The 27,293-nt window shown below is 38.9% G+C and overlaps 1 protein-coding gene across 1 annotated transcript in view; it reads left to right on the top strand.

Annotated features, from left to right (window-relative positions):
- KMO (kynurenine 3-monooxygenase) overlaps nucleotides 1-27,293 on the top strand; it is a 59,790-nt gene that overhangs the window by 12,234 nt on the left and 20,263 nt on the right. The window contains exons 2-10 of the mRNA XM_025397241.1: nucleotides 5,007-5,076; nucleotides 5,943-6,040; nucleotides 7,220-7,309; nucleotides 11,454-11,502; nucleotides 16,874-16,961; nucleotides 18,486-18,651; nucleotides 21,356-21,427; nucleotides 22,865-22,986; nucleotides 24,876-25,023. Coding sequence (XP_025253026.1) covers nucleotides 5,007-5,076; nucleotides 5,943-6,040; nucleotides 7,220-7,309; nucleotides 11,454-11,502; nucleotides 16,874-16,961; nucleotides 18,486-18,651; nucleotides 21,356-21,427; nucleotides 22,865-22,986; nucleotides 24,876-25,023 — 903 coding nt within the window. The remainder of the gene's footprint in view (nucleotides 1-5,006; nucleotides 5,077-5,942; nucleotides 6,041-7,219; nucleotides 7,310-11,453; nucleotides 11,503-16,873; nucleotides 16,962-18,485; nucleotides 18,652-21,355; nucleotides 21,428-22,864; nucleotides 22,987-24,875; nucleotides 25,024-27,293) is intronic.

The raw sequence follows: 27,293 nt of genomic DNA on the forward strand, positions 1-27,293 counted from the left end.
AGGTATGAATTGGCACCTTCCAACCTTAGAATGATTGAGGCAGAATCTCCACCCTGGTTATCCCTCCTTTTCTGAGATCCTGGAATCAATTTTCATCAAAGAAAAGGAACATAACAAACCCATGCAACCAGACCATTGGCCCATCATTGGCTTGGAGCTGATCCTTTTCCAACACGGTTACTGAGAGCTTTGTTTGCAGCATTATATATTGTAGCTCCTTTACTGTGGTTGAATTTTTAGGAGATGGGTGAATGGATTTCTTGCTTCCGAATCTCAGTCTCTCTCCTTTTAGGCCATTTCCCTACATTAGATTTTCACTGATCACTTGATGTTTAGATTGTGGCTTTAGCATCCTACTTGCCTTCCTCCCTACCTGTTTTCTCAGTAAGAGAGATTCATTTCTATTAGGCTGATGCAAAAGTAATTGTGGTTAATGGTAAAAACTGCGATTCCTTTTGCACCAATCTAATAAATGAACCTCCTGTGTCTTCATTCCAACTCTCCTGACCCTGTTGTCTTTTGTGATAATTGACTTCCTAAAAGAAAGAAGCAGAAACTTCTGGACCAGTTAAGGACTATGCTTGAAAATAACTCAAGGGTAATTTCTACTGCATTTGTTTTGGTCAAAGCGATCACAGGCCCTTCTAGATTTAAGAGATTGTAGAAATAAACCCCATGTGTTGATGAAGGAGTATCAAGATCACACTGGAGAAGAGCATGTAGGATAAGGGATATCATCATGACCATCTTTGAAAAATACAATTTGCCACAATCGTCAAGGCAAAATTAATCTTTCTCATGTGTGTTTTCTAGGACCTCACTTATTCTTTTCGTTCTTTACATTGATTTTTACCTGTGAGCCCAGAACTATTTTGCAAGGGGTCTGTGAAATAACATGCATACAAAATTTTGAGTAAGTAGGATAAAATAATATGACTTAAACACATAATTATTTTTAAAGTATATGTAGATGATTTGTGATGAAATTTATTATATATTTTTTAATAATACATGTTAGAAATTCAAATAATATAAAAGAATCTACAAATTTTTAATGTAAGAAGTGGGCCTCCATACTCAAACGTGGTTCATTAAGCATTGATACATTTATATGTTTGTCTCTTTTTACTAAATAGGGTGTTTACTGGGCACAAGGACTTATCCTGGTAACCTTTGACTCCCTAAAATTTAGGAGATTAAGTTATATTTAGTAGGTCCTCAATAAATTTTGGCTTCACTTGGTTACAAACTTTACTTAAAAATGTAATCTCTACCATTATTTTTACACTGAACAAATACATATAAAGCACTTACTATGTTACAAACACAATGGTAGATGCTAGGAATAAAATGGTGAGCAAAATCTGTTGATAGCTTAAAAGGATAGACAGATATTGATTACAGAAGCACTCTAAAGATGTAAATTTTCCATTATGGTAAGCTCTTTGTATTAGTATGCTAGGCTTGCCAAAATGAATTACCACAAACCGGGTAGCTCAAGAAACAGAAATGTATTGTCTCACAGTTCTGGTGCTAGAAGTCCAAAATCAAGGTGTCGGCAGGGTTGGTTCCTTCCGAGAGCTATGAGGGAAAGATCTGTTCCAGGTCCCTCTCCATGGCTTGTAGATGGAAGTCTTCTCTCTGTGTCTCTTCACATCATCTTTCCTCAATGCATGTCTGATTCCCCTTTTTATAAAGACACAAGTCATATTGGACTAAGGCCCACCCTAATGATATCATCTTTACTTGATTACCTATATTAGGATCCTATCTCCAAATAATGTCACATTTTTACAGTACTGGGGGTTAGGACTTGAACATATGAAGTTGGAAGGATGCAATTTACCCCAAAGATAAAGTTCAAAGCACTGTGAGAACTCATAGTTGTGAGATTTGAGGTAGGGTGGCCCAGGAAGTCTTTTTTTAGGGAGTGAAACTGAGTGGAGACCTGGAGGATGAATGGAAGTTTACTATGTAAAGAGGAAAGATAACATTTCTGGCCATGGATATAATACACGCTAAACCCCTCAGTGAGGGGCAGTATGGTGAATACAATGGCTAAAAGAAAGATAGCAAGGCTGGGGCAGAAGGGTGACATGATTAGATTTGTATATTTTAAAACATGGGGAAAATCTGAGGCCTATGGTGATGTCATTTTTTTTCCAGAGAGGATTTATGTTTGTTTCTTTTGGGTGGCTGTGATTACCAGTAACCAAAAATTAATGCAATCTGATCAGGACTAGAGATGATTTCCAGACAGGCCCTTGGACTACTGGTTTCCTTCCAGTTTGTCCTTCTCCTGGGATGTACCTGTTTAGGGTCCTGATCTAAAACCTAAGGGGTTTATCAGAACCTGCCCTCCTGAGCAAGGGGTGTGGGAGTGTCCCAGACTCCAAATATTGTACTTCTAGTTTCATGAGTCTGTCAAAAATTCTACTGAAGTCCTCAGCCTCTCTTGCATTCGTAGATGCCTATAGGCATGGCTCCAAATGCCAAGTTCATCTCTCTGCATCTCCTTTTCCTCTCAGTAGAGGTGTTAGTTCAAATGACCTATTACACCATCACCCTAAATGACTGCTTGTGGAAAATAAATTGGAAAGAGGCAAGATGAATGCTGGTAGAATCACAGAAAATGTGATATTAGTCAAGCATAATGATTCCAATAACTAGAGGCAGAAAGGTGAAAATGAAAAGAGATGAGTAGATGGAAAAACATTTTTACGTAGAATTGGCAGAACTGGGAGAGGAGTATCAAGGAGAGACGGTGACTCCTAGCTTTCTAGTTTGTGCAACTGGATGGATGGCATATCATTCACTTACATAGGGAATATGTGGAGAGAACTGATGAGATGGGAGGGGATGATTGCAAGTTTCAATTCGGATCTGTTGATTTGAGGTGCTTTGAGATATACCACAAGCTATATCACTTAAATATTTGTATGCATGAGCTCGAAAAACAGATCTGGATAGGAGATATAAATTTTCATATCATCATGGATGGAGAAGACAGACTTGGATGGAGATTTGAGAAACTCCAATATTTGTCTGTCTTTGCAATGGTGAAAGAGGAAAAGTGGGACTGGCCAGAGATGTATGAAGAAAACCAGAAAATGAGAGAAGGTTAGTGTTTCCAGAAGGTCTAGTTAACAGTATTGATTACTGTTGAAAATTCAAGTATGACAATTATATACAGATGACTTTACCAAATATAAGTTGCTAGTGATGAGGTAGTAAACTACGACAACCTATATAAAGCTACTGGGAAGACAACACTATAAAGCTTTAAGAAGACAATAGATCAGAAAAAATTCTTTATGATCTCAGAATAGGCAAAGATCTCTTGAACAAGACATTTGTAATTGCATTAAAAATAAAATGACAATTGTAATTGCATTAATAATAAAAGGTGGATGAATATGGTTACATTAAAATAAACAGCTTCTCATCCTCAAAATAGACTATAGCATTTAAGAAGCAAGGCACAGAATGGAAGAAGATATTTTTCATGTTTAAAAATGACAAAGACTCTATATTGAGACTCTATGAACAACTAAAAAAAGAAAAGAAAAAAGAAAAAGAAAGAAAAGAAAAAAGATAGGCAATCCAGTAGAAAATGGGCAAAAGACCTAAACAGACACTTGGTAAAAGAGGAGATCCAGACAGCCAATCAATATACGAAAAAGTGCTCACTGCACTCCAGCCTCAGTGACAGAGCGAAACTCTGTCTCAAAACAAAACAAAACAAAACAAAAGTGCTCAACTTCTTTAGTAATTAAGCATATGCAAATTAAAACTACATTCCTCTCCGACTTACCAGGTTGCACCCTCCCACTCCACAATAATGAAAAGTTTGAGAACATCAAGTGCTGGCAAAGATAAATTCTGAGAAGCTGCTGGTGGGAAAACACATTACGAACAAATTTTGAAACAGTTTGGCATCATAAAAGTAAAGGCACATAAACTTTTGACCGGATATTCCATTTTCATGCATAGAACCCTCGGAAAAAAATCATCATTTATATACCAGAATTCCTGCACACAAAAAAATGTTCTTTGAAGCATTGTTAACATATTCCCAGACCAGAAACAACTGAAGTGTCCTTTGACAGTAGAATGGATGATCTGTGATCTTTCATGTAATGAAGAATCATACGGTAATAAAAAAAATGGATGACCTTAAGTTTACATGTAATCATGTAAATGAATCCCATAATGTTGCCTTAAAGAAGCAAGATGCAAAAACAAACCACACACACACACACACACACACACACACACACACACACACACACGGTAATTCTAACTATATGGTTAAAAAATGGGTAAATGGCTGAGCACAGTGGCTCATGCCTATAATTCTAGCACTTTGAGAGGCCAAGGTGGGAGAATCACTTGAGCCCACAAGTTTGAGACCAGCCTGGGCAGTATAGTGAGACCCCATCTCTAAAAAAAAACTTTAAAAAAATTTAATGGGTAAAATTAAAGTATATTGCTTAGAAATATGTACACCTAAAGGCTAAAATATAAAAAAGCAAGAATGGGTTATTACAAAAGTCAGAATAATATTTACCTCTTTGTGAGAGGAAGGGGACTATAACTGGGGAGGAGGTGGGGGGAGTTTTGGAGGAATGACGCTATTCTACTTTTTGACCAGAGTAGTGGTTATAACGGATGTAAGGTTATAAAGAATTGCTTTCTAATTATTCTGTAAGCTATATATGTTTTATGTTCTTTCTGTTTGAAAATTATCTCACTATAAAAAAGTAAAAAAAAAAGACTTCTAAAATTGTATTACTTAATCTTGAATAAATATTGCTATTTTTGCCACTGATGCTTTTCAGCAGAAATTGAGTAAATCAATGTGATAAATGAGGCTAGTAAAATATGACCACACATGATGTGAGGCTAGTAAAATATAGCCACACATGATGCTTCATTTTGCTGCTAAAAATTCCCTATATTTGTGGAATCAGATAAATATTTATTTTTTTTTTGTTAATTTCTAGGTCGGCTCATTACAAGCATGCTTTCTTGCAAAGAGGAATTTCCAGATTGATGTATATGAAGCTAGGGAAGGTACGTCCACAGTGAAAAATGCAGGATGAAGGCTTGGCATGGTGGCTCCTGGCACTGTGGGAGGCCAGGGCAGGTGGATCGCTTGAGGCCAGGAGTTTGAGACCAGCCTGGGCAACATGGCAAAACTCCATCTCTACAAAAAATACAATAATTAGCTTGGTGTGGTGGTGTGTGGTAGGAGGATTGCTTGAACCCAGGAGGCGGAGGTTGCAAGGAGGCAAGATTGCGCCACTGTGCTCCAGCGTGGTGGAAGGAAGGAAGGAAGGAAGGAAGGAAGGAAGGAAGGAAGGAAGGAAGGAAGGAAGGAAGGAAAAAAGAGAAAGAAAGAAGGAAGGAAGGAAGGAAGGAAGGAAGGAAGGAAGGAAGGAAGGAANGAAGAAGGGAAGGAAGGAAGGAAGGAAGGAAGGAAGGAAGGAAGGAAGGAAGGAAGGGAAAGAATGGAAGGAGGGAAGGAAGGAAGGAAGGAAGGAAGGAAGGAAGGAAGAAAGGAAGGAAGGAAGGAAGGAAGAAGGGAAGGAAGGAGGGAAGGAAGGAAGGAAGGAAGGAAGGAAGGAAGGAAGGGAGAGAAAGAATTAATTGCAGGATGTGGTTCTAATTCTTTGACTTATTTTTCTTTAGATTTTCTGAACTTAAAAAGTTTCTTTAATAAAACAATTTTTTTAGAAAAACTAGTTTTTTTAAAAAAAACACCAACTATCTAAATTTAATTTAATATAAATTTACTGCTGTTAGCATTTTCTTTAGAAGAATTAAGAAGGTCTTTAATTTGGTTCTGAATGAACCAATTGTTCAGGTGCGGTAATTTTGCTTATCCTGGACTAGGATATAAAGAGTGTATAACATGGAGTCTGCTTCCAATGTCTCAGATCCTCGAGTGGCTGACTTCACACGTGGAAGAAGCATTAACTTAGCCCTTTCTCATAGAGGACGACAAGCTTTGAAAGCTGTTGGCCTGGAAGATCAGGTACTTAATGTATCTTTCTTATAGAAGATAATACCTGGTATTTTTCAACAATTGCGTGGATTTGATTTCATCCTGGCTTAAAAAGTACCATTTAATACCAAGAATCTCTGCATGAAAACTCATTCTACTAAAGCTTTTAATATTTGAAGTTTGGCAAGAGGGTGAACATTGGACACTTGAAGCACCCGAGGGGGCCCCTGCAACCGGATGATTGCTTCCGATACTGGGTTCTCAACAGGATGGTGCATCAATGCCTGTAGAAAGTGAGAGTCAAGATGGCATCCAGGATAAGAGGAGCCAAATTCCTTTTTTTCCCCAATTGCACAGGCCCATAATCTCTTATCCGCAATTTTACACTCCAAAAAACTCTGAAAACAGAAAGCTTCTCATCACTCATTGAGTAGCAAAACCTGACCTGACATGAGACTCTTTGTAGTCTTTTAAAAATCTCATTTAGCATAAATATGTTTTGCTACAGAAATTTTGTGTTTGATTATGGGATGGGTTTATGTGATATCAGCATATGGGTACTACACTACTTTTTAAAATTGAAAAATTCTGAATTCTGAAACCATGAAGCCCCATGGGTTTGGATAAAGAATGGTGGGCCTATAGCAGATTTTCATCATATGAGCTTAATGTTGTAGACCTTTTCACTGTCTATGTGTAGCTTGGTAATATAAACAGATGTGATATATGTATTTTTCTTGATACTACTTTCAGTGACAATGTGTCTTTGAGCTGATAATACAAGTAAATATGAGTGTTATTTGCATTCCTATTATTTTCTCCCAGATAGCAGCAGCCATGTGTAAGAAAACACTTTGCATTGAATGTTAGGAGCCCTGCATTTTACTCCTTATAATATCCCTTTTTGTCATGATGGGAAAATCACTTAACCTCTGTAACAACAAATCACTTTCCTCAATCTGTGATATTTGATTTAGATCAGATAAATTTTAAGCCAGTTCTAAGATCTAAGATTTAAAAAAAAACTAAAAGCTTCATGATCACCATTTTCATTGAAGGAGTTTCTACCACGTTGGGCTTCTATGGCCTTTCACAATTTTTTAAATGTCTTGGAGAATACTTGAAATTACATTTAAAAATCAACTTCTATCTTTCTCGCATAATGCCATGTTACTGTCAGTGAACTCAATATTTCTGGTTTCATTTCAGATTGTATCCCAAGGTATTCCCATGAGAGCAAGAATGATCCACTCTCTTTCAGGAAAAAAGTCTGCAGTTCCCTATGGGACAAAGTCTCAGGTAGGTTTACCCCAGAGAGCATTGTTCGTGCACTGATTATAAAGAAGTCAACGTCTGGAACTTGCCTCTTGCTTGATGGCCCCTCTCTCTCCAGTCCTATCTCTTACATTGCTTGGCTTAGTCTAGACCCCAGGAATACAATACTAGTTAGCAAGTTTATTCAGAGGAGATGCTCAAAACAAGCCCCAGATCAGAATAAACATTCAAAAAGAATTAGCTGTTACTGTTCTTATTGTGCCGTTTCTTGCCTTTGTGCTGCCCTGCTATCTGGGACACCCTTTCCCTCTTTTCTCCTTTTCAATTAGATGGAGAAGATGACTATCTTATTTGTCGTCAAACATAATGTACAAGAACAATCTAGAAGCTTTCATGATGTTGTTGCCCTTCCCTAACTCACCCTCTTGCTCAAAATTGGGCTTATAATAGAATATATAGAATGATCCAGAAATGCTTTCGGTACTACACGATTTCTGAAACAACAGAGGCCAGATGAAGATGGAGAGTTTATGAAAGCAGACTTATTATCCTGCTGTGTGCTTTCCTTATCTTTCACACAGTAACACACAGAACAGGGGGAAATCTGTATTTCATCTAATTAGACCTTCTGATTCTGTTCTTGAGAGATAATGAATGCACCAAACATCCATCGACAAGAGAAAAACTCCAACTTGCTTTATTTTTATCCAGCTATGCCTCCTTTTATGAAGTGCAGAGTCTGAGTGAGATTCATATTCTTCTAAGTCTCTGACCCTCAGCAGAGCTCTCATTGAAAGTAGACCTGTGCTTCTCAAACTCACCTGGGATCCTGTTAAAATGCAGAGTCTGACTCATTAGGACTGGGGTGGAGGCGGAAGTTCTACAATTCTAACCAGTTTCCGGGTGTTTATTTGTTTCACTGAGTTGAGAGTGAAATCAACGCAATCCTCTCACTGTTCACTTGTATTAACAAGGAACGTCCGGAGGAAGGCCAAGTCACCATAGCAGTCCCCGCTTCAGAGACTGAACCGGTAATGTATCCATAGATAAGATACGGTTCAGGTATCAGAAAAGCTAAATGAGGAGAGGGACTTGGACCTGACACCATCACCCCTACCACCGTGTCTGTGTGTGTGTGTGTGTGTGTGTGTGTGCGCGCGCGAGAGAGACAGTGTGCATACATTCCCCAAGAGAGTGAACGTGTTGGTGTGAGTTCCCATTTTGCGGCCCTCAATGCATTACAAGGAGGAAACGGCCCCTCCCGCATCATTCCTGCTACTTCTCAATTCTTAAGAATTGAGTTTATGCAAAATTTACAGGGGCCCCACATACTTCAGTTTTTCTTTATCGTCACTTTTATATCTCAGTCAAATATGGCGGCCTCCTTGCCCTTTAAGAACTGCATAAAATTGCTTTACCTGGTCAGTTCCACAGCCCGTGGGAGCACAACGCCATTCCCATGGCTCTGGGATTTCTTCACATCCCCAGGGAGCCCACCTTCTCTTGGCCTCGCAAAGTGTTAGGATTATAGGCGTGGCCGGGCGCCGTGGCTCACGCCTGTAATCCCGGCACTTTGGGAGGCCGAGGCGGGCGGATCATAAGGTCGGAAGATCGAGACCATCTGGCCAATATGGTGAAACCCCGTCTCTACTAAAAATACAAAAAACTAGACGGGCGCGGTGGCGGCGCCTGTAGTCCCAGCTACTCGGGAGGCGGAGGCAGGAGAATGGCGGGAACCCGGGAGGCGGAGCTTGCAGTGAGTGGAGATCGCGCCACTGCACTCCAGCCTGGGCGACAGAGCGAGTCTCTGTTTCAACAAAAAAAAGAAAAAAGAAAGAAAGAAAGGGACACTCTGGTGTTCCTGCAGGGCTGACAAGTCTATCAGTTCCCAGTTGACTGAGGTGGAAAGAAAATATCTTCCCCATGTAAATTAATCTTCATAATTTGGGCCAAGCACGGTGGCTGACACCTGTAATCCCAGAACTTTGGGAGGCCAAGGTAGATGGATTGTTTTGAGCCCAGGAGTTCAAAACCAGCCTGGGCAACATGGCAAGACCCTGTATCTACATAAAAAATTTAAAAATTAGCCGGGCATGGTGGTGGGCACCTGTAGTCCCAGCTACTTGGGAGGCTAAGGTGGGAAGATCGCTTGAGCCCGGGAGGTTGAGGCTGCAGTAAACCATGATCAAGCCACCACACTCCAGCCTGGGCAACAGCAAGACCCTGTCTCAAAAATTAAAAAAAAAAAAAAAAAATTAAAAATTAAAAAACCTTTATAATTTGAATGTTTCCTAACATAATTTAAATGACAAGTTTGATTTCTGTCGAAATACAGTCTATTAATAACTTAGCTTTGAGGAAGAGAATGAAGATGTTTCTGTTCATTTTAAATTATACAAAGACAGGAATTTCTTCTTCAGTCATTGCCACTGACCAAGTTATTTTTACACTAAGTATAGATTTAGCTGTTAATGTATACTTCTATTTTTGGATGAGGTGAAGATTCATAAATTAGTATATATGTGTTAAAAATATTTGTTATGTCCCATAATTTGGGAAATTATATGCTTTAAAATTTTAAAGAATAGATTCACCATGAATTACCAGCTTGCATTATGACTTTAATGGGCCCCAAGTGGCACTTTGGCCTCCACGGGCTCCTTTTCTAGAAAAATAATAAATATTAAAAATTAGATTTTATGGGTTCATTGGTATAAAGATTAATAAAATCCATGCTGGATTTATTATTACATATTTGTTATTATATAATACTTAACATTTTTCTTTTTTTCCTTTTCTTTCTTTCTTTATTCCTTTCTTTTTTTTTTTTTTTTTTTTTTGAGATAGAGTCTCACTCTGTCATCCAGGCTGAAGTGCAGTGGGATGATCTTGGCTCACCGCAACTTCTGCCTCTCGGGTTCAAGCAGTTCTTCTGCCTCAGCTTCCTGTGACTACAGGCACGTGCCACCACGCCCAGCTAATTTTTGTATTTTTAGTACAGACGGGGTTTTGCCATGTTGGCCAGGTTGGTCTTAAACTCCTGAACTCAATTGATCGGCCAGGTTGGTCTTAAACTCCTGACCTCAATTGATCGGCCTGCCTCAGCCTCCCAAAGTGCTGGGATTACAGGGATGAGCCACCATGCCCGGCCACTTTTTTCCTTCTGATTTAAAAATAAACTAAAATCAAAACATTTTTACAATACTTTTAAGAGTCCTTAAAAATGTTTTGATTTAGTTTACTTTTAAATCAGTAGGAAAAAAGTGGCCTGGTGATGTGGCTCATCCCTGTAATCCCAGCACTTTGGGTGGCCATGGTCGGTGGATCACCTGAGGTTAGGAGTTCGAGACCAGGCTGGCCAACATGGCAAAACCCCATTTCTACTAAAAATTAAAAAAAAAAAAATTGGCTGGGTGTGGTGGTGGGCACCTGTAATCCCAGCTACTTGGGAAGCTGAGGCAGGAGAATCGCTTGAACCCGGAAGGTGGAGGTTGCAGTGAGCTGAGATCTCGCCATTGCACTCCAACGTGGGCAACAGCGCAAGACTCTGTTTCAAAAAAAAAAATGTATTGTAGGCCCATAGGCACTGTGCCTACCTTGCCTCAGGGGAGGGTCAGCTTTGCTGAATTGTCCTATAAAGTTAGAAACAACCAACACATGTTCCAAGCAAGGACTGGTCCTATTCCTATCAACCTTCATCCCTACCACAACCAACATACACAAACACACACCCTTTTACATTGAAATGAAAGCCTTCAAAGTTGTCTCTTCAGGAAATAACACTTTGATTCTAGTGATACTGTCATGACTGAAGTTTTTCTAAGAGCTAAATTTGGAGACCTAAGCTGAAAATATTACATTTATGATTTGTTTTTGATATAGAACTCTCTTGATGAAAATTATATTTTAGCTACAAGAGAAGGATTTGATTTTTAAAGTATTAAACTTTGAAAAAGCCTAAGTGTAAACTTGGATATTGTATTATATGTGTTTGGCTAAAGCGTTCTTTTTTAAACAAAAAAAAAAAGGTCATTTAGCGAAATGGTTACAAAATTAAGCTTGCAACCCTCTGCTAAATAATAAATATGTTTTATTGCTGAGTGAATAACTTAGATTATATTTGTCCATTCATCAGAAACAAACAGTATCTACCCTACTTTTCTTGCAGTATATCCTTTCTGTAAGCAGAGAAAATCTAAACAAGGATCTATTGACTGGTAAGTCTAATGCTTTCATTTACCAGTTGTCATTTTGAGTAAAGCACATGACACTAATCTTGTCATATGATTTACTGGATTTGTTTGCTGCTCCTTTCCATGGGTTATGAAGAACAAGACTATGTACATTACAAAGTCCTTCTTGAAGTTAGGTATGATAGCTCATGCCTGTAATCCCAGCACTCTGAGAGGGTGAGGCCAGGATCGCTTGAGCCCAGGAATTTGAGACCAGCCTGGGCAACATGGAGAGACCCTATCTCTACAAAGAATGAAAAATTAGCTGGGTGTGGAAGCGTGTACCTATGGTCCCGGCTACTCAAGAGCCTGAGGTGGAAGGATCACTTGAGCCAGGGAGGTCAAGGCTACAGTGAGATGTGAGTGATGCGATTGCACCACTGCACTCTACCCTGGGCAACAGAGGGAGACCCTGTCTCAAAAAAAGAAATAAATAAACGAAGTCCTTCTTGAAAATATCAATTGCCTAAAGTTTTTAGAGATGAGGTCTTGCTGTCACCCAGAGTGGTGTGCAGTGGTGCAATCATGGCTCACTGCAACTTCGAACTCCTGTGCTCAAGCTATCTTCCCACCTTGGCCACCCGAGAAGCTGGGACTACAGCACATGCTACCACATACGACTAATTTTTAAATTTGTTTTAAAGGTAGAGTCTTTCTATGTTGTCCAGATTGGTCTTGAACTCCTGACTCAAGTGATTCTCCCACCTCAGACTCCAGAGTAGCTGGGATTACAGGTGCTAGCACCCACTTCACTGACTATTCTCTGAACTGAAATCATTTGTTTAACATGTACTGAATCCCCATGGTCTCCTAGGCACCAAGTGAATGAGTGTTCACGCTGATGAAGAACTCACACTCTAATGGAATGATAGATAAACTCAAACAATTCGCAAAGTGACACAATTAGATTTGCCTTTTGGGCCAGGCGCGGTGGCTCACGCCTGTAATCCTAGCACTTTGGGAGGCTGAGGCAGGTGGATCACAAGGTCAGGAGTTCGAGACCAGTCTGGCCAATATGGTGAAACTCTGTCTCTATTAAAAATACAAAAATTTTAAAAAAAAATTAGCTGAATGTGGTGGCACATGCCTGTAATCCCAGCTACGTTGGAGGCTGAGGCAGGAGAATTGCTTGAACCCAGAAGGCAGAGGTTGCAGCAAGCCGAGATCATGCCATTGCACTCCAGCCTGGGTGATAGAGGGAGACTCAGTCTCAATAATAAAATAATAATAATAATAATAATGATAATAATAATAAAGATTTGCCTGTTAGAGAGATGAAAAGCCGTAGTGTGAAGACTGAGAAGGGGTTGCAATCTTCAAGGGGTTTCCATAATCCCTAGGCACAAAAGGGCCCAAGAATAAAGCTATAGTAATGTGGTTGGAAAGTAGGGTGTAGATTCATGATATTGGTAACAGAATAAATCGATAGATAGGGGATATAGGAAGTTGAGAAAGAGAAAGGTGTAAAATATAACCCTGAAGTTTTAAATTTGTGTAACTAAAAAAGGCCTACCTATTCATGGAAAAGCCACTGGATTAAAAATTAAATTTGTAGCTTGCATAGTCAATCCAATCACACCCCATGTATCCCTTACTAAGTTTAAGCCTACATTGTAGTTGCTTTTCCTCCCCTCAGCATTTGTAATAAACAGATTTATTCCCAGCAAAGCATGCCACTTAATATTTCTTTTTTTTTTTTTTTTTGAGACGGAGTCTCGCTCTGCCGCCCAGGCTGTAGTGCAATGGCCGGATCTCAGCTCACTGCAAGCTCCGCCTCCCGGGTTCACGCCATTCTCCTGCCTCAGCCTCCCGAGTAGTTGGGACTACAGGCGCCCGCCACCGCGCCCGGCTAGTTTTTTGTATTTTTTAGTAGAGACAGGGTTTCACCGTATTCGCCAGGATGGTCTCGATCTTCTGACCTCGTGATCCGCCCGTCTCGGCCTCCCAAAGTGCTGGGATTACAGGCTTGAGCCACCGCGCCCGGCCTCCACTTAATATTTCTACTGTCTTTTAAACTAGTCCCTCATGATGGAGCCCAGTAGACTCTGATTTTTAAATAGAGGCTGTACATGATTTATCTTTGTTTCTCCACAATCCCCTCAATACATCTACTGAATGTAACTGAATCTAATGGGATTAAACTGGGAGGGGAGGGCTATGAGAAATTTCACTTTAGTTGATTCACCAGATATAAGAGAGAGGGTTTAGTATTATTATTAATTGTATTTCTTTAGTTATATTTGTCAGACTGCCTTTTGGATGGGTAGATGGGTGGAGTGGAGGCAGTTTGCTAGGTATATTCAAGTTGATATCAAGAAAGCAAATGAACCAGCCAGGTGCAGTGGCTCACATCTGTAATCCCAGCACCTTGGTAGGTTGAGGAGGGACGATGGCTTGAGCCCAGGAGTATAATTGCACCACTGCATTCCAGCCCTGGGCCACAGAGCAAGTCGTCAACTCAAAAAAATCAAAACAAAACAACAACAAGAAAAACCCACAAAACAGCTGTTACAAAAAGCAGTATAGCAGACCTATGACACCGTCTTTCTAAAATCCTCTCAATTTATCAAGATAAAAATAACAGCAAACATCCATTGAAGCACCAAGCTCTATGTTAAGTGTTTTACATGCATAGATTTGCATAACCCTTCCAACAACTCTATGAGGGGGAAATTACTTTTATTTCAGTTTCACAGATGGTGAAATGGAGGCTTAGAGAGCTTGGATCACACTGTTAATAAGTGGTAGAATCTGGATTTAAATTTGAGTCTGTTTATCCCAAAGTCCATGCTTTTAACTATTATGACTTCTGCCTCCGATATTATATATAAAACATCTGTTAATACTAAGGAACTTAAAACATGGGAAAGGTACAATCTTAGTGTACACATCAGAAGTTCCCCAAATTGTTTTTCATTAGGAATGTGCTGCATGGCACACAATTTCATAAATGCCATAAATACATCAATAAAATGAATGCTGAATCTCTTCACTCTTTGTTGGGCATATAAAGTTTGTTCTTTGTTTACAGGGCATCAAATGTGGGAGGTTTTCATTCCACATATTTAATCAATTATAAATGCTCACTTCTCCCTAACTGCACAAGCTCGCCTCTGACAACATTGTCTTTCCATGATTTCCCTACATTGGCATTTCAGGCGGGATTGTTTCATGGTTCATCCGCTGTTCTGTGAGATGTTAATAATTGTTAAGCCAAAGCAAACAGACAAAGGATGTGTGGCCAAACAAGTTTGACAAATCCTGCATCAAACAAGTGTTCAGCCTTTTTTCTTACAGTACGTCTCAGGGCTTTTGTTATATTCTTGGTCTGCATTGCGGATCTTCCAGAGCAGCACAGTCCAACATGTGGCCACAAATACCAGGCACGTGTGTACTTTTCAAATTTATACGAACCGTGTTAAAAAAAAAAAAAAAAAGGAAGAAGGTGGTGTTATTTTTAATAAGATACTTTAACCTAGGCCGGGCACAGTGGCTCACACCTGTAATCCCAGCACTTTGGAAGGCTGAGGTGGGTGGATCACCTGAGGCCAGGAGTTTGAGACCAGCCTGGTCAACATGGTGAAATCCCACCTCTACTAAAAATATAAAAATTAGCTGGGTGTGTTGGTGGGCACCTGTAATCCCAGCTACTCAGGAGAATCTCTGGAATCCGGGAGGTGAGCCAGGAGAATCTCTGGAATCCGGGAGGTGGAGGGTGCAGTGAGCTGAGATTGCGCCATTGCACTCCAACCTGGGCAACAAGAGTGAAAATCTGTCTCAAAAATATATATATATATATATATTTTAACCTAATATATCCAAAATATTATCATTTCAATAGGTAATCAATATCAGAAAGTTATTCACTGTCATTCTTTTTACATATGCTTTTTGTTCTAATTTGCCAAAATGTAATGCAGGCAACACATCTCAATTTAGGATAGCCACATTCCAAGCACTCAAATGCTATATGTGGCTGGACACTAGGACAGCACAGCCCAAGACAGAGTATTCGGCATTACTCTTCTGTCTTTGACAACAGAACAGTTTGTTTGAGGGAGTATATCCCAGAACTAACGTTCTATAAAAAATTATTTAGGATATAATACTATACACTTATGTAAAACATAAACATAATTTTGTTAAAAGTTTATGTCACCAACACATGTTATGTTTCTAAAATATATCCTTGGCATATCAGGTCAACTCTGATTACTTCAAAGTTATTTGACAAACTACTTCTTATACATAGATGAATTTCTTTGGTTTAGGGTCTGTCAGGTTTTGCAAGAAAGTTAAAATCTTCAACCCCCAAATCAAACTGAAACAAAACAGAGTAAAATAAGACAAGACTGAGATGAAGAGGGGAGATAAGTACAGGCAGGAATAGAACTCCTGCCTTATTTTCCCCATTTTTTTTCAAATTCAACATTCTTTTTACGTACTTTTTTGACATACAAAAAACTGTACGTAATTAATGTATACAGCTTGATGAGCTTGGTCCTTAATTTTTTCACTTTGTGTGACCTCAAGCATTTGACCTTTACTTCCAGAATCTTGGTTACTCCCTTTTTAAGATGAAGGATTTTGAACTAAATCATCTCTGAGGTCTAGTCCAGCTCTGACACCTGTATTCTGATTTGTGCCTTTAAGAACAGTAAATAGGCTATATTTATAGATGAATACATGAGCATTAATAGGGACAAAATCATATTTTCCTGTTGTAACAAGGACATAATTAATAGTTCATAAACTGAAATTCACTCAATTCTCTAGAGTGCTAGCAGGCAAAACAGAAAATTATGAAAATAATTTGTTTCAGTTTATTGAGAGGTTTCAAAGCTTTTTACTCATTTTCCCCCTAACTATTCCAGTGTTTGATTTCAAAGAGATTTAAAGTCAACAATCTCTATTTGTGACAACTTCAATCGGAATTCCGGAAAACTAGCTAAAAAGAGATATAGAGGCATGCATAATATGAGGAAAGGAGTTTGGCTGAATATTTCCAATCACAGCAAAGCCTTAGATTAGAGGCGACGTCTGAAATATGAGATGCTTGCTTCTTTCCCAGGGTGCTGATAATTACAGCAATGCAAGAGCTTGCACAGTGGAATCAGTTGGATGTTTCCTTTTTGAGATGAGAATAATTGATTTTTATTCATCTGTTTTACTAGCAAATTATACTGAAATAGTTACCAAACAGTTGTCAAATTCCATTTAAGTGAACTTATTTTAACATTGTTATGAATAAAAATCTCTACCATACTCTTCCCAGAAAACAATTAATATTTCAATTTCATTAAGTGAAGTAAGAATTGAAATTTCATTCTGTTTGCCTCTTTCTCCATTTCCTCAGCTGCTGAGAAATACCCCAGTGTGAAAATGCACTTTAACCACAAGCTGTTGAAATGTAATCCAGAGGAAGGAATGATCACAGTGCTTGGGTAACTATGGGTCAGGTTTTGGACTTCAGAGGTGAAAGCTGGGAGTGGAGAATTGTATCCATAAACTTTGTTCTTTGGCTCTTTTGAAAGGGTTAAAAGATTATTGAAAGGATCATCCAAATAGTTTCTAGATTCAAGGAATTTTAGATTGAAAATAGGCCCTGATGCCATCTGAACACCAATGCCAATAATTCTTAATTCTCATACTCGCTCACCTTCCTACTGAACTGTATTCCACACTGGTGACTCTAATGTGCTTCAAACTCTCTCCTCTCTCACAAATATGTGACCCTCCACTGCTGTCCTGTTCTCTTTCCAGGTGCTATTTCTCTGCCTTTCCTCGGATGATTCTATTTCCTCTAAGGTTCCAAGCCTCATACCCCACTCTTGCGATATGCTATGGATCCACATGCATGGGTTCAACAACCACATCTCTAAGATGAATATTTCCAGTCCAAGCCTCTTTCTTCGTTCTAAATCCTTATAGAAGCTCTAATCAATTTATGTTAATTTCCCATCACACATCCTTGCTGGAACATCTTGCCATTATCTCAAACACATCTAAAACCTTGCACATCCCTGCACATGTACTATAATATGTTTCCATCACCTCATCCCTGTTTTCTGCTCCCTTTGGCATTCTGCCTTCACTTCAAACTGCCAAGGAAGTTTTCTTAAATTGCAGCTCTTCATACATCATTCCCCTAATAGAAAAGTTCAGTTTCCCTTTTGCCAGAATAATGTTTTGAAATCTTTTATCTTAACATTCAAGATTCTCTTCTTTTCCTCTTCCTTTCTCTCCCTACCTTGTATTCTTTTCTTAAGCTTTTCTTCTAATACCTCTGCTCAAGCCAAATGTATTGTTAGAAAATCCTGGTCACATCCTTGTGGTTGTACATACATTCATTTGTACACTTGGAACACTTGCCCTGTTTTCAAGATTCTCCTTCTTCATGCAAAAATCTCAAATCCTGTCACACTTCTGTGGCCTACCATGTCTTTATTTTTTTTTATTTTTTATTTTTTTTTGAGACGGAGTCTTGCTCTGTCACCCAGGCTGGAGTGCAGTGGCCAGATCTCAGCTCACTGCAAGCTCCGCCTCCCGGGTTCACGCCATTCTCCTGCCTCAGCCTCCAGAGTAGCTGGGACTACAGGCGCCCGCCACCTCGCCCGGCTAGTTTTTTTGTATTTTTTTTTAGTAGAGACGGGGTTTCACCGTGTTAGCCAGGATGGTCTCGATCTCCTGACCTCGTGATCCGCCCGTCTCGGCCTCCCAAAGTGCTGGGATTACAGCCATGTCTTTATTAATCAGTAGGGTGTTGTGCTATTCTCATAAGCAAATGTATGACTGGGACAAGTGTTTTCATCTAAATGTTACATCTATTAACTCAAAGCTCCAAATCAAACATGTAAAATGAGCTTTCTAAGTTATCTGTGGAGCCACTACTTCTCACACCCAGAGGTACATCATCATTTTCACCACTAGACATATTTTTCTTTTGGATGTTTTGTTCTGTTTTTCAGATCTGACAAAGTTCCCGAAGATGTCACTTGTGACCTTATTGTAGGATGTGATGGAGCCTATTCAACTGTCAGATCTCACCTGATGAAGAAACCTCGCTTTGATTACAGTCAGCAGTACATTCCTCATGGGTACATGGAGTTGACTATTCCACCTAAGAACGGAGATGTGAGTCCTTGCCCTTTCTCAACGCCTTCGCACAACCCTTGCACCATGAGTGCAAATGCATATTCTAGTGCAGTCGTTCTCAGCAACATGTCTTGATCCATTTTGAGGCCTATCACAAGAACTTTGTAATTAATAATAAATTGGATGCATAGGTATCTTTTTAATAATACAATTCTCAGTCCTTTCTTTTTTGATATGCTTTCTTGAGTGAAAAAGAAAGGAGAAGGCTGGGCATAGTGGCTCAGGCCTGTAATCCTGGCAATTTGGGAGGCCAAGGTAGGAGGATGGCTTGAACCCAAGAGATCAACACCAGCCTGGGCAGCATAGGGAGACCCTGTCTTGGTAAAAAATACAAAAATCAGCCAGGGATGGTGGCACACCCTGCGGTCCCAGCTACTTGTGAGGCTGAGATGGAAGGATTGCTTGAGCCTGGGAGGTCAACGCTACAGTGAGCTGAGATCATGTCACTGCACTCTATCCTGAGCAACATAGTCCAATCTTGTCTTCAAGGAAGGAAGGAAGGAAGGGAGGAAGGGAGGGAGGGAGGGAGGGAAGGAAAAGGGAAGGGAAGGGAAAGGAAGGAAAGGAAAGGGAAGGGAAGGGAAGGGAAGGGAAGGGAAAGGAAGGGAAGGGAAGGGAAAGGAAGGGAAGGGAGGAGAAGGGAAGGGAGAAGTTACAACCCTCCTACTGGAAACACATAAAGGATTTGAATAATATCATTTGTCTGTGTTCTCTTGAGAGAAAAAACAGGTTGATGATGAATCCTTCAGTATACTGACAATCCAGGGTTCTTATAACCATGATTAAATCAAATAATAGTTATTAAATAAAATGACTAGAAAATGGTTGCAAAGTGATTTCTATTGTGTTTTTCTCATTTCCTGGTTAAACCGTATGTGACCACAGGCAAATAAGTGGTATGTAATTTTTGATGTTGTCATAAGCAAGTAAGTATAGGAACTTGTTAAGGAAAAAAATGCTAACAGAAACAGTAAGGATATTGGCTTATAAGTACGGATATGCAAACAACATTAAATACTTGATTTGCATATGAAGCATACATTTTTAAGATGCTGATTTCATCTATCCTCGGAAATCCAGACAACTGTAAAATAGCTAGTCAATATGGGATAGTGTTGTTAAATACTAAATATCTGCCAGTAAAATCCATATTTTCACATTTCCTTACTTTTCAATTTCATCCTCATGGTCAGAATGCATTTGCTAATTTTTTAGTGCTTTTTGTACTGGTTTGCAGATAGCTTCTGTTCTCATGGCCTAGAATCTGTAACTCTGGATTATAGGATAACAGAATTCTGCTGAAAAATTGTTCCACACTTAAGAAGAACTGTGCTTGCTAGATTTAAGTAAGCCCTTTATTTTCTAGGTATACATAATAAATAGTAATAATTGATGGTTTTAAAAATGTCTCCACTCTTTTAAGAACACTGTTGAGGCATAGCAGTGTCACTCAGACATTGGAACATTTTGCCATGGCCCAAAAACAGTCTTATGAGACTCTCTATTTTTCTTTGTGTCTTTTTTTTTCTTTTGTTCTTAATGTAATGCATGAAATAGGCACTTGCACTCCTCTGATGGTTGGAGTGGGGGCAAGAGATTGGGTAAATGGCTTTCTACCACTAGTATTACTGTTAAAAAGAAGTAATTGCTTTTCATATGTATTCCTGTTGCCTATTCGACTGCACTGTAAGGTCAAGAGTTATGTACGTATTCATTTCTGTGTCTGTGTGTTGGGCTTTCTTTGGGAGTTCGAGGCTAAAAAAGCAAGAAAGGCACAGTCCCTTCAGCTAAGACACAAATAACTATGATACAGTGTAAAAATGTTTGCTGCAAGCCTATGCTGTTTTTTCGGTATTCTTACCATGTAAGATATACATGGAAGGTGCTCTCGAAACATCTGTAGAAAAATAATACAAATTTGAAATAATTGGAAAATTGTTTGCATATTTCCATGTATATAATACCCCTGGGAACCTTCAAAAATTTGGGTCACTTGGGTCTTTGGGTCAATTGATCTACCCAAGCAATTAATACTTATTCAGGCTGTTATTGTATTAATAGTAATTACAGAGGACTTACTAAAGAGATAAGACTCTTCTCTATTATTTATGTTATAGGAAACAAACGATAAGAAGCTTGTTTCTAAAATTTTGGTTTGGCTCATGAAATTTAAATGTAAGACGTTTCTGTCCAGCATAGATAAGTTCTGAAATAAGGCAAAAGATAAAGTAAAAAAAAATTATATAAATATATACATAATGTGTGTGCATACATTATACATGTGTGCATATACACACATGTACACATCTAGATATGTGCATGTATGTGTACTTATATACCAGGTATAATTATACCAGGTGTGATTCAAGATTTGAGAACATAAGATGTTCCCTCTCTCTCTGTCTTTTTCCTTACATATACACACACATACACACACACATGCATGTATTCCGAAATTTTGAATTATACCTGGTGTCCAAAAAACCTATCTAAGGTTGAGTTTATAAAGACAGAATACAAAGTGTTTTCTAAGACAACTTCTATTTTATGTAGCAGTAGATGTGCATATCATCGTATATATGGTACTGGTTTTAATTACTGTGGAAACTATTATAAAGCTGAGTCCGTTTTATAGGTTTGCTATATAATTGCACTAATCAATCATATATTCTTTTTTCTGCAGTATGCCATGGAACCTAATTATCTGCATATTTGGCCTAGAAATACCTTTATGATGATTGCACTTCCTAACATGGTAGTATAGAATTTTTTATCAACTGTAATTTTGCATCTGTAATTAATGTTGTTTATTACTTACGTTTGTACTTAGAATGTATATACCTAATTGATGTCTTCATTGTTTAATCTATTTAGTGATTATAGCTTTGAAACTTTGGGATGACTGAGGAAAAATCTGAAGGATTTCCAGTTATTTACTTTGGAAAGGAGATTTAACTTAAATGAATGGGTAACGAGAGTTTATGTGTGGTGGTGCCTGTCATCTCCACTAAAGACAATTTAGGAAGAAATGGCCCTCCCAGAAAAGCCAAAGAGATTAGGTTGTCTATTAGGAAGCGATTCAGCCTTTAAGGTCTGTAGTACATTGGAATATGCATTATCAAAAGAGAGCATGGGGCTGGGCGCAGCGGCTCACACCTGTGTTCCCAGCAGTCTGGGAGGCCAAAGCGGGAGGATTGCTTGAGCTCGGGAGTTCGAGACTGGTGTGGCCAACATAGCAAGACCTTGCCTCTATCAAAAAAAAAAAAAAAAAAAATTGCCAGGCATGGTGAAATGCGCATCCCCAAGTACTCAGGAGGCTGAGGTGGGAGCACTGCTTGAGCCCCAAAGGTGGAGGCTGCAGTAAGCCGTGATCATCCCATTGCACTCCAGCCTGGAAAGCAAAGCAAGACCCTGTTTCAAAAAAAAAAAAAAAAAAAAAGAGAGCATGGCTTTTCTTTCATTAGACCCTAGAGACTTTTTTCCTAGGTAGATATCGCTGTTTCCCAGGTTGGGGTCTTTTTCTTTCTGTTGGTATCTGTCCTGGGGTCCAGGACCTAGTAATACTATCTTAAAAGGAAGAAAAAGAGATGTCAAATCTAACCAACCTATTAGTTATTTAAAGAATGTAGGTTGGGCGTGGTGGCTCATGCCTGTAATCCCAGCACTTTGGGAGGCCGAGGTGGGTGGATCACCTGAGGTCAGGAGTTCCAGACCAACCTGCCAACATGGAGAAACACCGTCTCTACTAAAAATACAAAAAATTAGCAGGGTGCGTGCCTGTAATCCCAGTTACTTGGAGGCTGAGTCAGGAGAATCGCCTAAACCCGGAAGGCGGAGCTTGCTGTGAGCTGAGATCACCCCACTGTACTCCAGCCTGGGCGACAGAACAAGACTCTATCTCAAAAAAAAAAAAAAAAAAAAAAGAGTGTCGTATTTGCTGTGTGAAAATGGAGAGTTTACAATATAGAAATTGTCCTAATAATCAAAGAAGCTGGAGAACACCCCTGGGACTTGGCAGAGCTTTTCTTTGGGAGCAGTGGAACAAAGTGACAGTGCCTTTCCTGTCTGCTTGGACATTCCTTCCAAAAGCTCCCTGGTCACAGCAAGAAGTCCTGTGATTTCGGGATCCACCTACAGTGCCAGCATCACTTGGCCTCTATCCCCTTTCACTCTGTTTCTCTTCTTCTCACAGAGCAAATCATTCACATGTACTCTGTTCATGCCCTTTGATGAGTTTGATAAACTTCTAACCAGTAATGATGTGATAGATTTCTTCCAGAAATACTTTCCGGATGCCATCCCTCTAATTGGAGAGTAAGTTGCAAGATGTGCCTTTTGCTGCACTTGTTTGAATTATTCCAAATTCAAATAAAGGTTATGCACCTGATTTCAGTTTGGGTTAAACATGATGGATCATGCAGTAACCTGGACAGAAACCCATATTAGAGCAAAAGTCTAAGTAGATATTGTGCTGTGAGCAGGAATTCTGAAAAACACCCATGCCGTGGCCAGTTCCTCCAGGAAAGATGAGTCACCAATGTCCCGAGGCTTTTGTGCATCTTATGCAGGTTCCTCAGGCTCCTTAGGGCTTGATGTGCCACAGGAACTGGCTGAACTTTTTTCTACTGGTAGATACACAAATCTTTGGCCCAGCAGATACATCTGGCAGCCTCAGGTCTTGGATCCTATACCTACTAGCCACGTAAGCTTTCCCATATTCCACTCATGGTAAAAGGTTGATAAATAGTAGAACCTATCCCAAAGGGTTGTTACAAGGACTAAATGAGATCATGTCTATAAATCATTCAACACAAGGCTTGGTGCATATTAAGTTGGCTATCTAGACACCTCCAATGATGTCTTCATGAAGGCAGCACAGTGCTACAGATAGTATGCCTTAGTCAGTTCAGTGAGCCATAATAAAACTACCATAGACTCGGTGGCTTATAAAATACAGAAATGTATTGCTCACAGTTCTAACGGCTGAGAAGTGTAAGATCAAGGCACTAGCAGATTCGGTGTCTGGTGATGCCCCACCTCGTGGTTCATAGATGAGTCTTTTTGCTGTGTCTTCACATGCTGGAGGGGGCATGAGATCGCTCTGGGGTCCCTTTTATAAAAGCACTAATCCCATTAATAGGGGGCCACTCCCAGGACCTAATCACCACCCAAAGGCCCCATCTCCAAATACCATCACATTGGAGGTTAGGATTCCAACCTATGAATGTTAGGAGAGCATAAACATTCAGTCTATAGCAGAGCAAGATTTTAATACAACTTCTGCCCCTTACTTCCCTGAGTTTCACCTTTAAAATGGGTATCTACCGTACGGCATTTGTGAAAATTAAATGAGCTAATTATGTAAAAGGGATAACCCACTGCTGGCCCATACCGGGTCTTTTAAAAATTGCCAGTCACTTTCTTTCCTGAAGACTCATTTAGTCTCTATGGATCCCTCCTTCTCCAACTGTGAAGAGAAATCTCTGCACACCAGCATTAGCCCTTATGTACTTTCAAACTGGTTTCATGGCTATTTTTTGCCTTTCCAGCCAGATTTAAGATTCTTGAGGCTAGGTTCTATTTGTCGACTTAGAGCTTCCTCAACACTTCTACAGATGCTTTACAAATACTAGGTTTTTTGTTTGTTTTTCATTATAAGGACCATGTTGTACAATAGATCTCTTGAACTTATTCTTCCTGTCCAACTTAAAATTGGTACCATTTCACCAAATGATTCCCATCCCCCAAATGCTAGTTTTATTACTATTATCCATTTCCAAATACATAAAGATTCACATTAATTTCAATTTTGGTTTATTGTCTTCTAATCAAATGCACAGCAGCATTTGCTCAATTTTTTTATGGAAACCTAAAATACACTGCTGTATTTGAAAATCTCATGGCCCATGTGCATGATAATAAAGTTTTAATAACATATGATACAGAAATATTTAAATTATTCAAATGCAGCCAAACTCTTATTTTTAATGTGATGAACGTTGTTGCAGACCAAGAAGGTAATTAGAATAATGGAATTTTAGGACTGGAAGACTTCATTTTTTTCCCTTTTCTGTTTTCTTGTTGGCATTCTTGTGTATTTTTCAACAAAACTTCGTGATAGCTAATTTAGTAAATCTGAAAGAATTTAGCAGGATTTAATACCTGATTTGATGTCTTTACATTTGGATTATTTTCCTTTGAAGGAAACTCCTGGTGCAAGATTTCTTCCTGTTGCCTGCCCAGCCCATGATATCTGTAAAGTGCTCTTCTTTTCACTTTCAATCTCACTGTGTACTGCTGGGGGATGCAGCTCATGCTATAGTGCCGTTTTTTGGGCAAGGAATGAATGCGGTAAGTTCTTTTTCCCTAGGTAAGTCCCTGAAATATTTCTGGGTCAGTCTCAGCTAACAAGTCGTAAATAAAAAACATGTCTAAGACTATCCCCACATAATCCCTGAAAGCACAGTCAATTCAGCAATCATACCAGCTGTGTAGCTAGATTGATCACCAACTCTAATCAGAATTTGGATTACTCAATCCAGTAATCCATAGTAGAAAAAAGCAGAAAGCATAATGCACTCATCCGTTGGTATCACCAAGGGATCAGCTCCAGGACCCCTGTGGATACAAAAATCCATGGATGCTCAGGTCCCTGGTGTAAAATGGTATAGTTTTTGTATATAACCTACAGAGAATCTCCCGTATGCATTTTTACTTCTAATGTTTTTAATTTTTAATTATTACGGATATATACTAGTTTTATATATTTATGTGATATATGCAATATTTTGATTCAGGCTACAATGTATATGACCATATCAGGGTAATTGGGGTATCTGTCACCTCAAGCATTTGTCATTTATTTGTATTAGAAACACCCCAATTCCTCTCTTTTAGTTATTTTGAAATATACAATAAATTATTGTTAACCACATTCACCCTATTATGATGCCAAATACTAGATCTTATTCATTCTATCTAACTATTTTTGTATCCATTAACTATCTCCACTTTATACTTCCACCCTACTACCATTCCCAGTCTCTGGGGAGCATCATTCTATCTCCATTAGTTTAATTGTTTTTAGCTCCCTCATATGAGTAAAAAATAATGTGATAATTTTCTTTATGTGCCTGGTTTATTTCACTAACATCTTCCGGTTCCATCCATGTTGTTGCAAATGATGGTATTTCATTCTTTTTTTTATAGCTGAATAATATTCCCTTGTGAATACGTACTACATTTTCTTTATCCGTTCATTCATTGATGGACACTTAGGTTGATTCCATATCTTTACTATTGTAAATAGTGCTGCAATAAACATGGGAGTGCAGATATCTCTTTATCATACTGATGCTCTTTCTTTTTGGATATTTACCCAGCAGTGGGATTGCTGCCATATATGGTAGTTTTATCTTTAGTTTGTTGAGGAACCTCCATGCTGTTCTCCATAGTGGTTGTACTAATTTATATTCCCACCAAATGAGAGTTCTCCTTCGTCCACATTTTCACCAGCATTTGTTGTCACTTGTCTTTCAGATCAAAACCATTATAACTGAAGTGAGATAATATTTCATGGTAGATTTGATTTGCATTTCACTGATAATTAGTGAAGTTTAGCAATTTTTCATATACCCACTGGCCATTTATATGTCTTCTTTTGAGAAATGCCTACTCAAATATTATGCCCATTTTTAAATTGGATTCTTCATTATTTTCTGACTGAGTTATTTGAGCTTCTTATATATTCTGATTATTAATCCCTTGTCGGATGGGTAGTTTGCAAATATTTTACTTTGTTCTGTGGGTTGTCTCCTTACTTTGTTGATTGTTTCTTTTGCTTTGCAGAAACATTTTTTAGCTTGATATGATCCCATTTGTCCTATTTCTGATTTCTCTATTCTGTTCCAAAAGTCTATGTGTCTGTTTTTTTCTTTGGCTGCCTGTGTTTTTGAGATCTTACTTAGAAAATCTTTGCCCAGACCACTGTCTCGGACTGTTTCTTCAATGTTTTCCTCTACTAGTTTCATAGTTTCCAGTCTTAGATTTGTCTTTAATCCACTTTCATTTTATTTTTGTATATGGTGAAAGATAGGGGTCTAGTTTCATTCTTCTGCATGTGGTTATCTAGTTTTCTCAGCACCATTTATTGAAGAGACTGACTTTTCCCCAATGTATGTTCTTGGCACCTTTGCTAAAATTGAATGTGGATCTATTACTGGGTTCTCTATTCTGTTCCACTGGTCAATGTGTCTGTCTTTATGCCAATACCATGATGTTTTGGTTACTTTAGTATTGTAGCATAATTTGAAATCAGGTAATGTGATGCCTCCAGTTTTGTTCTTTTTGCTCAGGATGGCTTTGGCTATTCTGTGTCTTTTGTGATTTCATATAAATTTTAGGATTATACTTTCTATTTCTGTGAAGAATGACATTGCTATTTTTATAGGTATTGCATTAAGTCTGTAGATTGCCTTGGGTAATATGGACATTTTATTTTATTTTATTTTATTTTATTTTTTATTTTTTTTTTTTTTTAGACGGAGTCTCGCTCTGTCACCCAGGCTGGAGTGCAGTGGCCAGATCTCAGCTCACTGCAAGCTGCGCCTCCTGGGTTCACG

This window comes from Theropithecus gelada, chromosome 1, assembly GCF_003255815.1.
Source record: "Theropithecus gelada isolate Dixy chromosome 1, Tgel_1.0, whole genome shotgun sequence".
Lineage (NCBI taxonomy): Eukaryota > Metazoa > Chordata > Mammalia > Primates > Cercopithecidae > Theropithecus > Theropithecus gelada.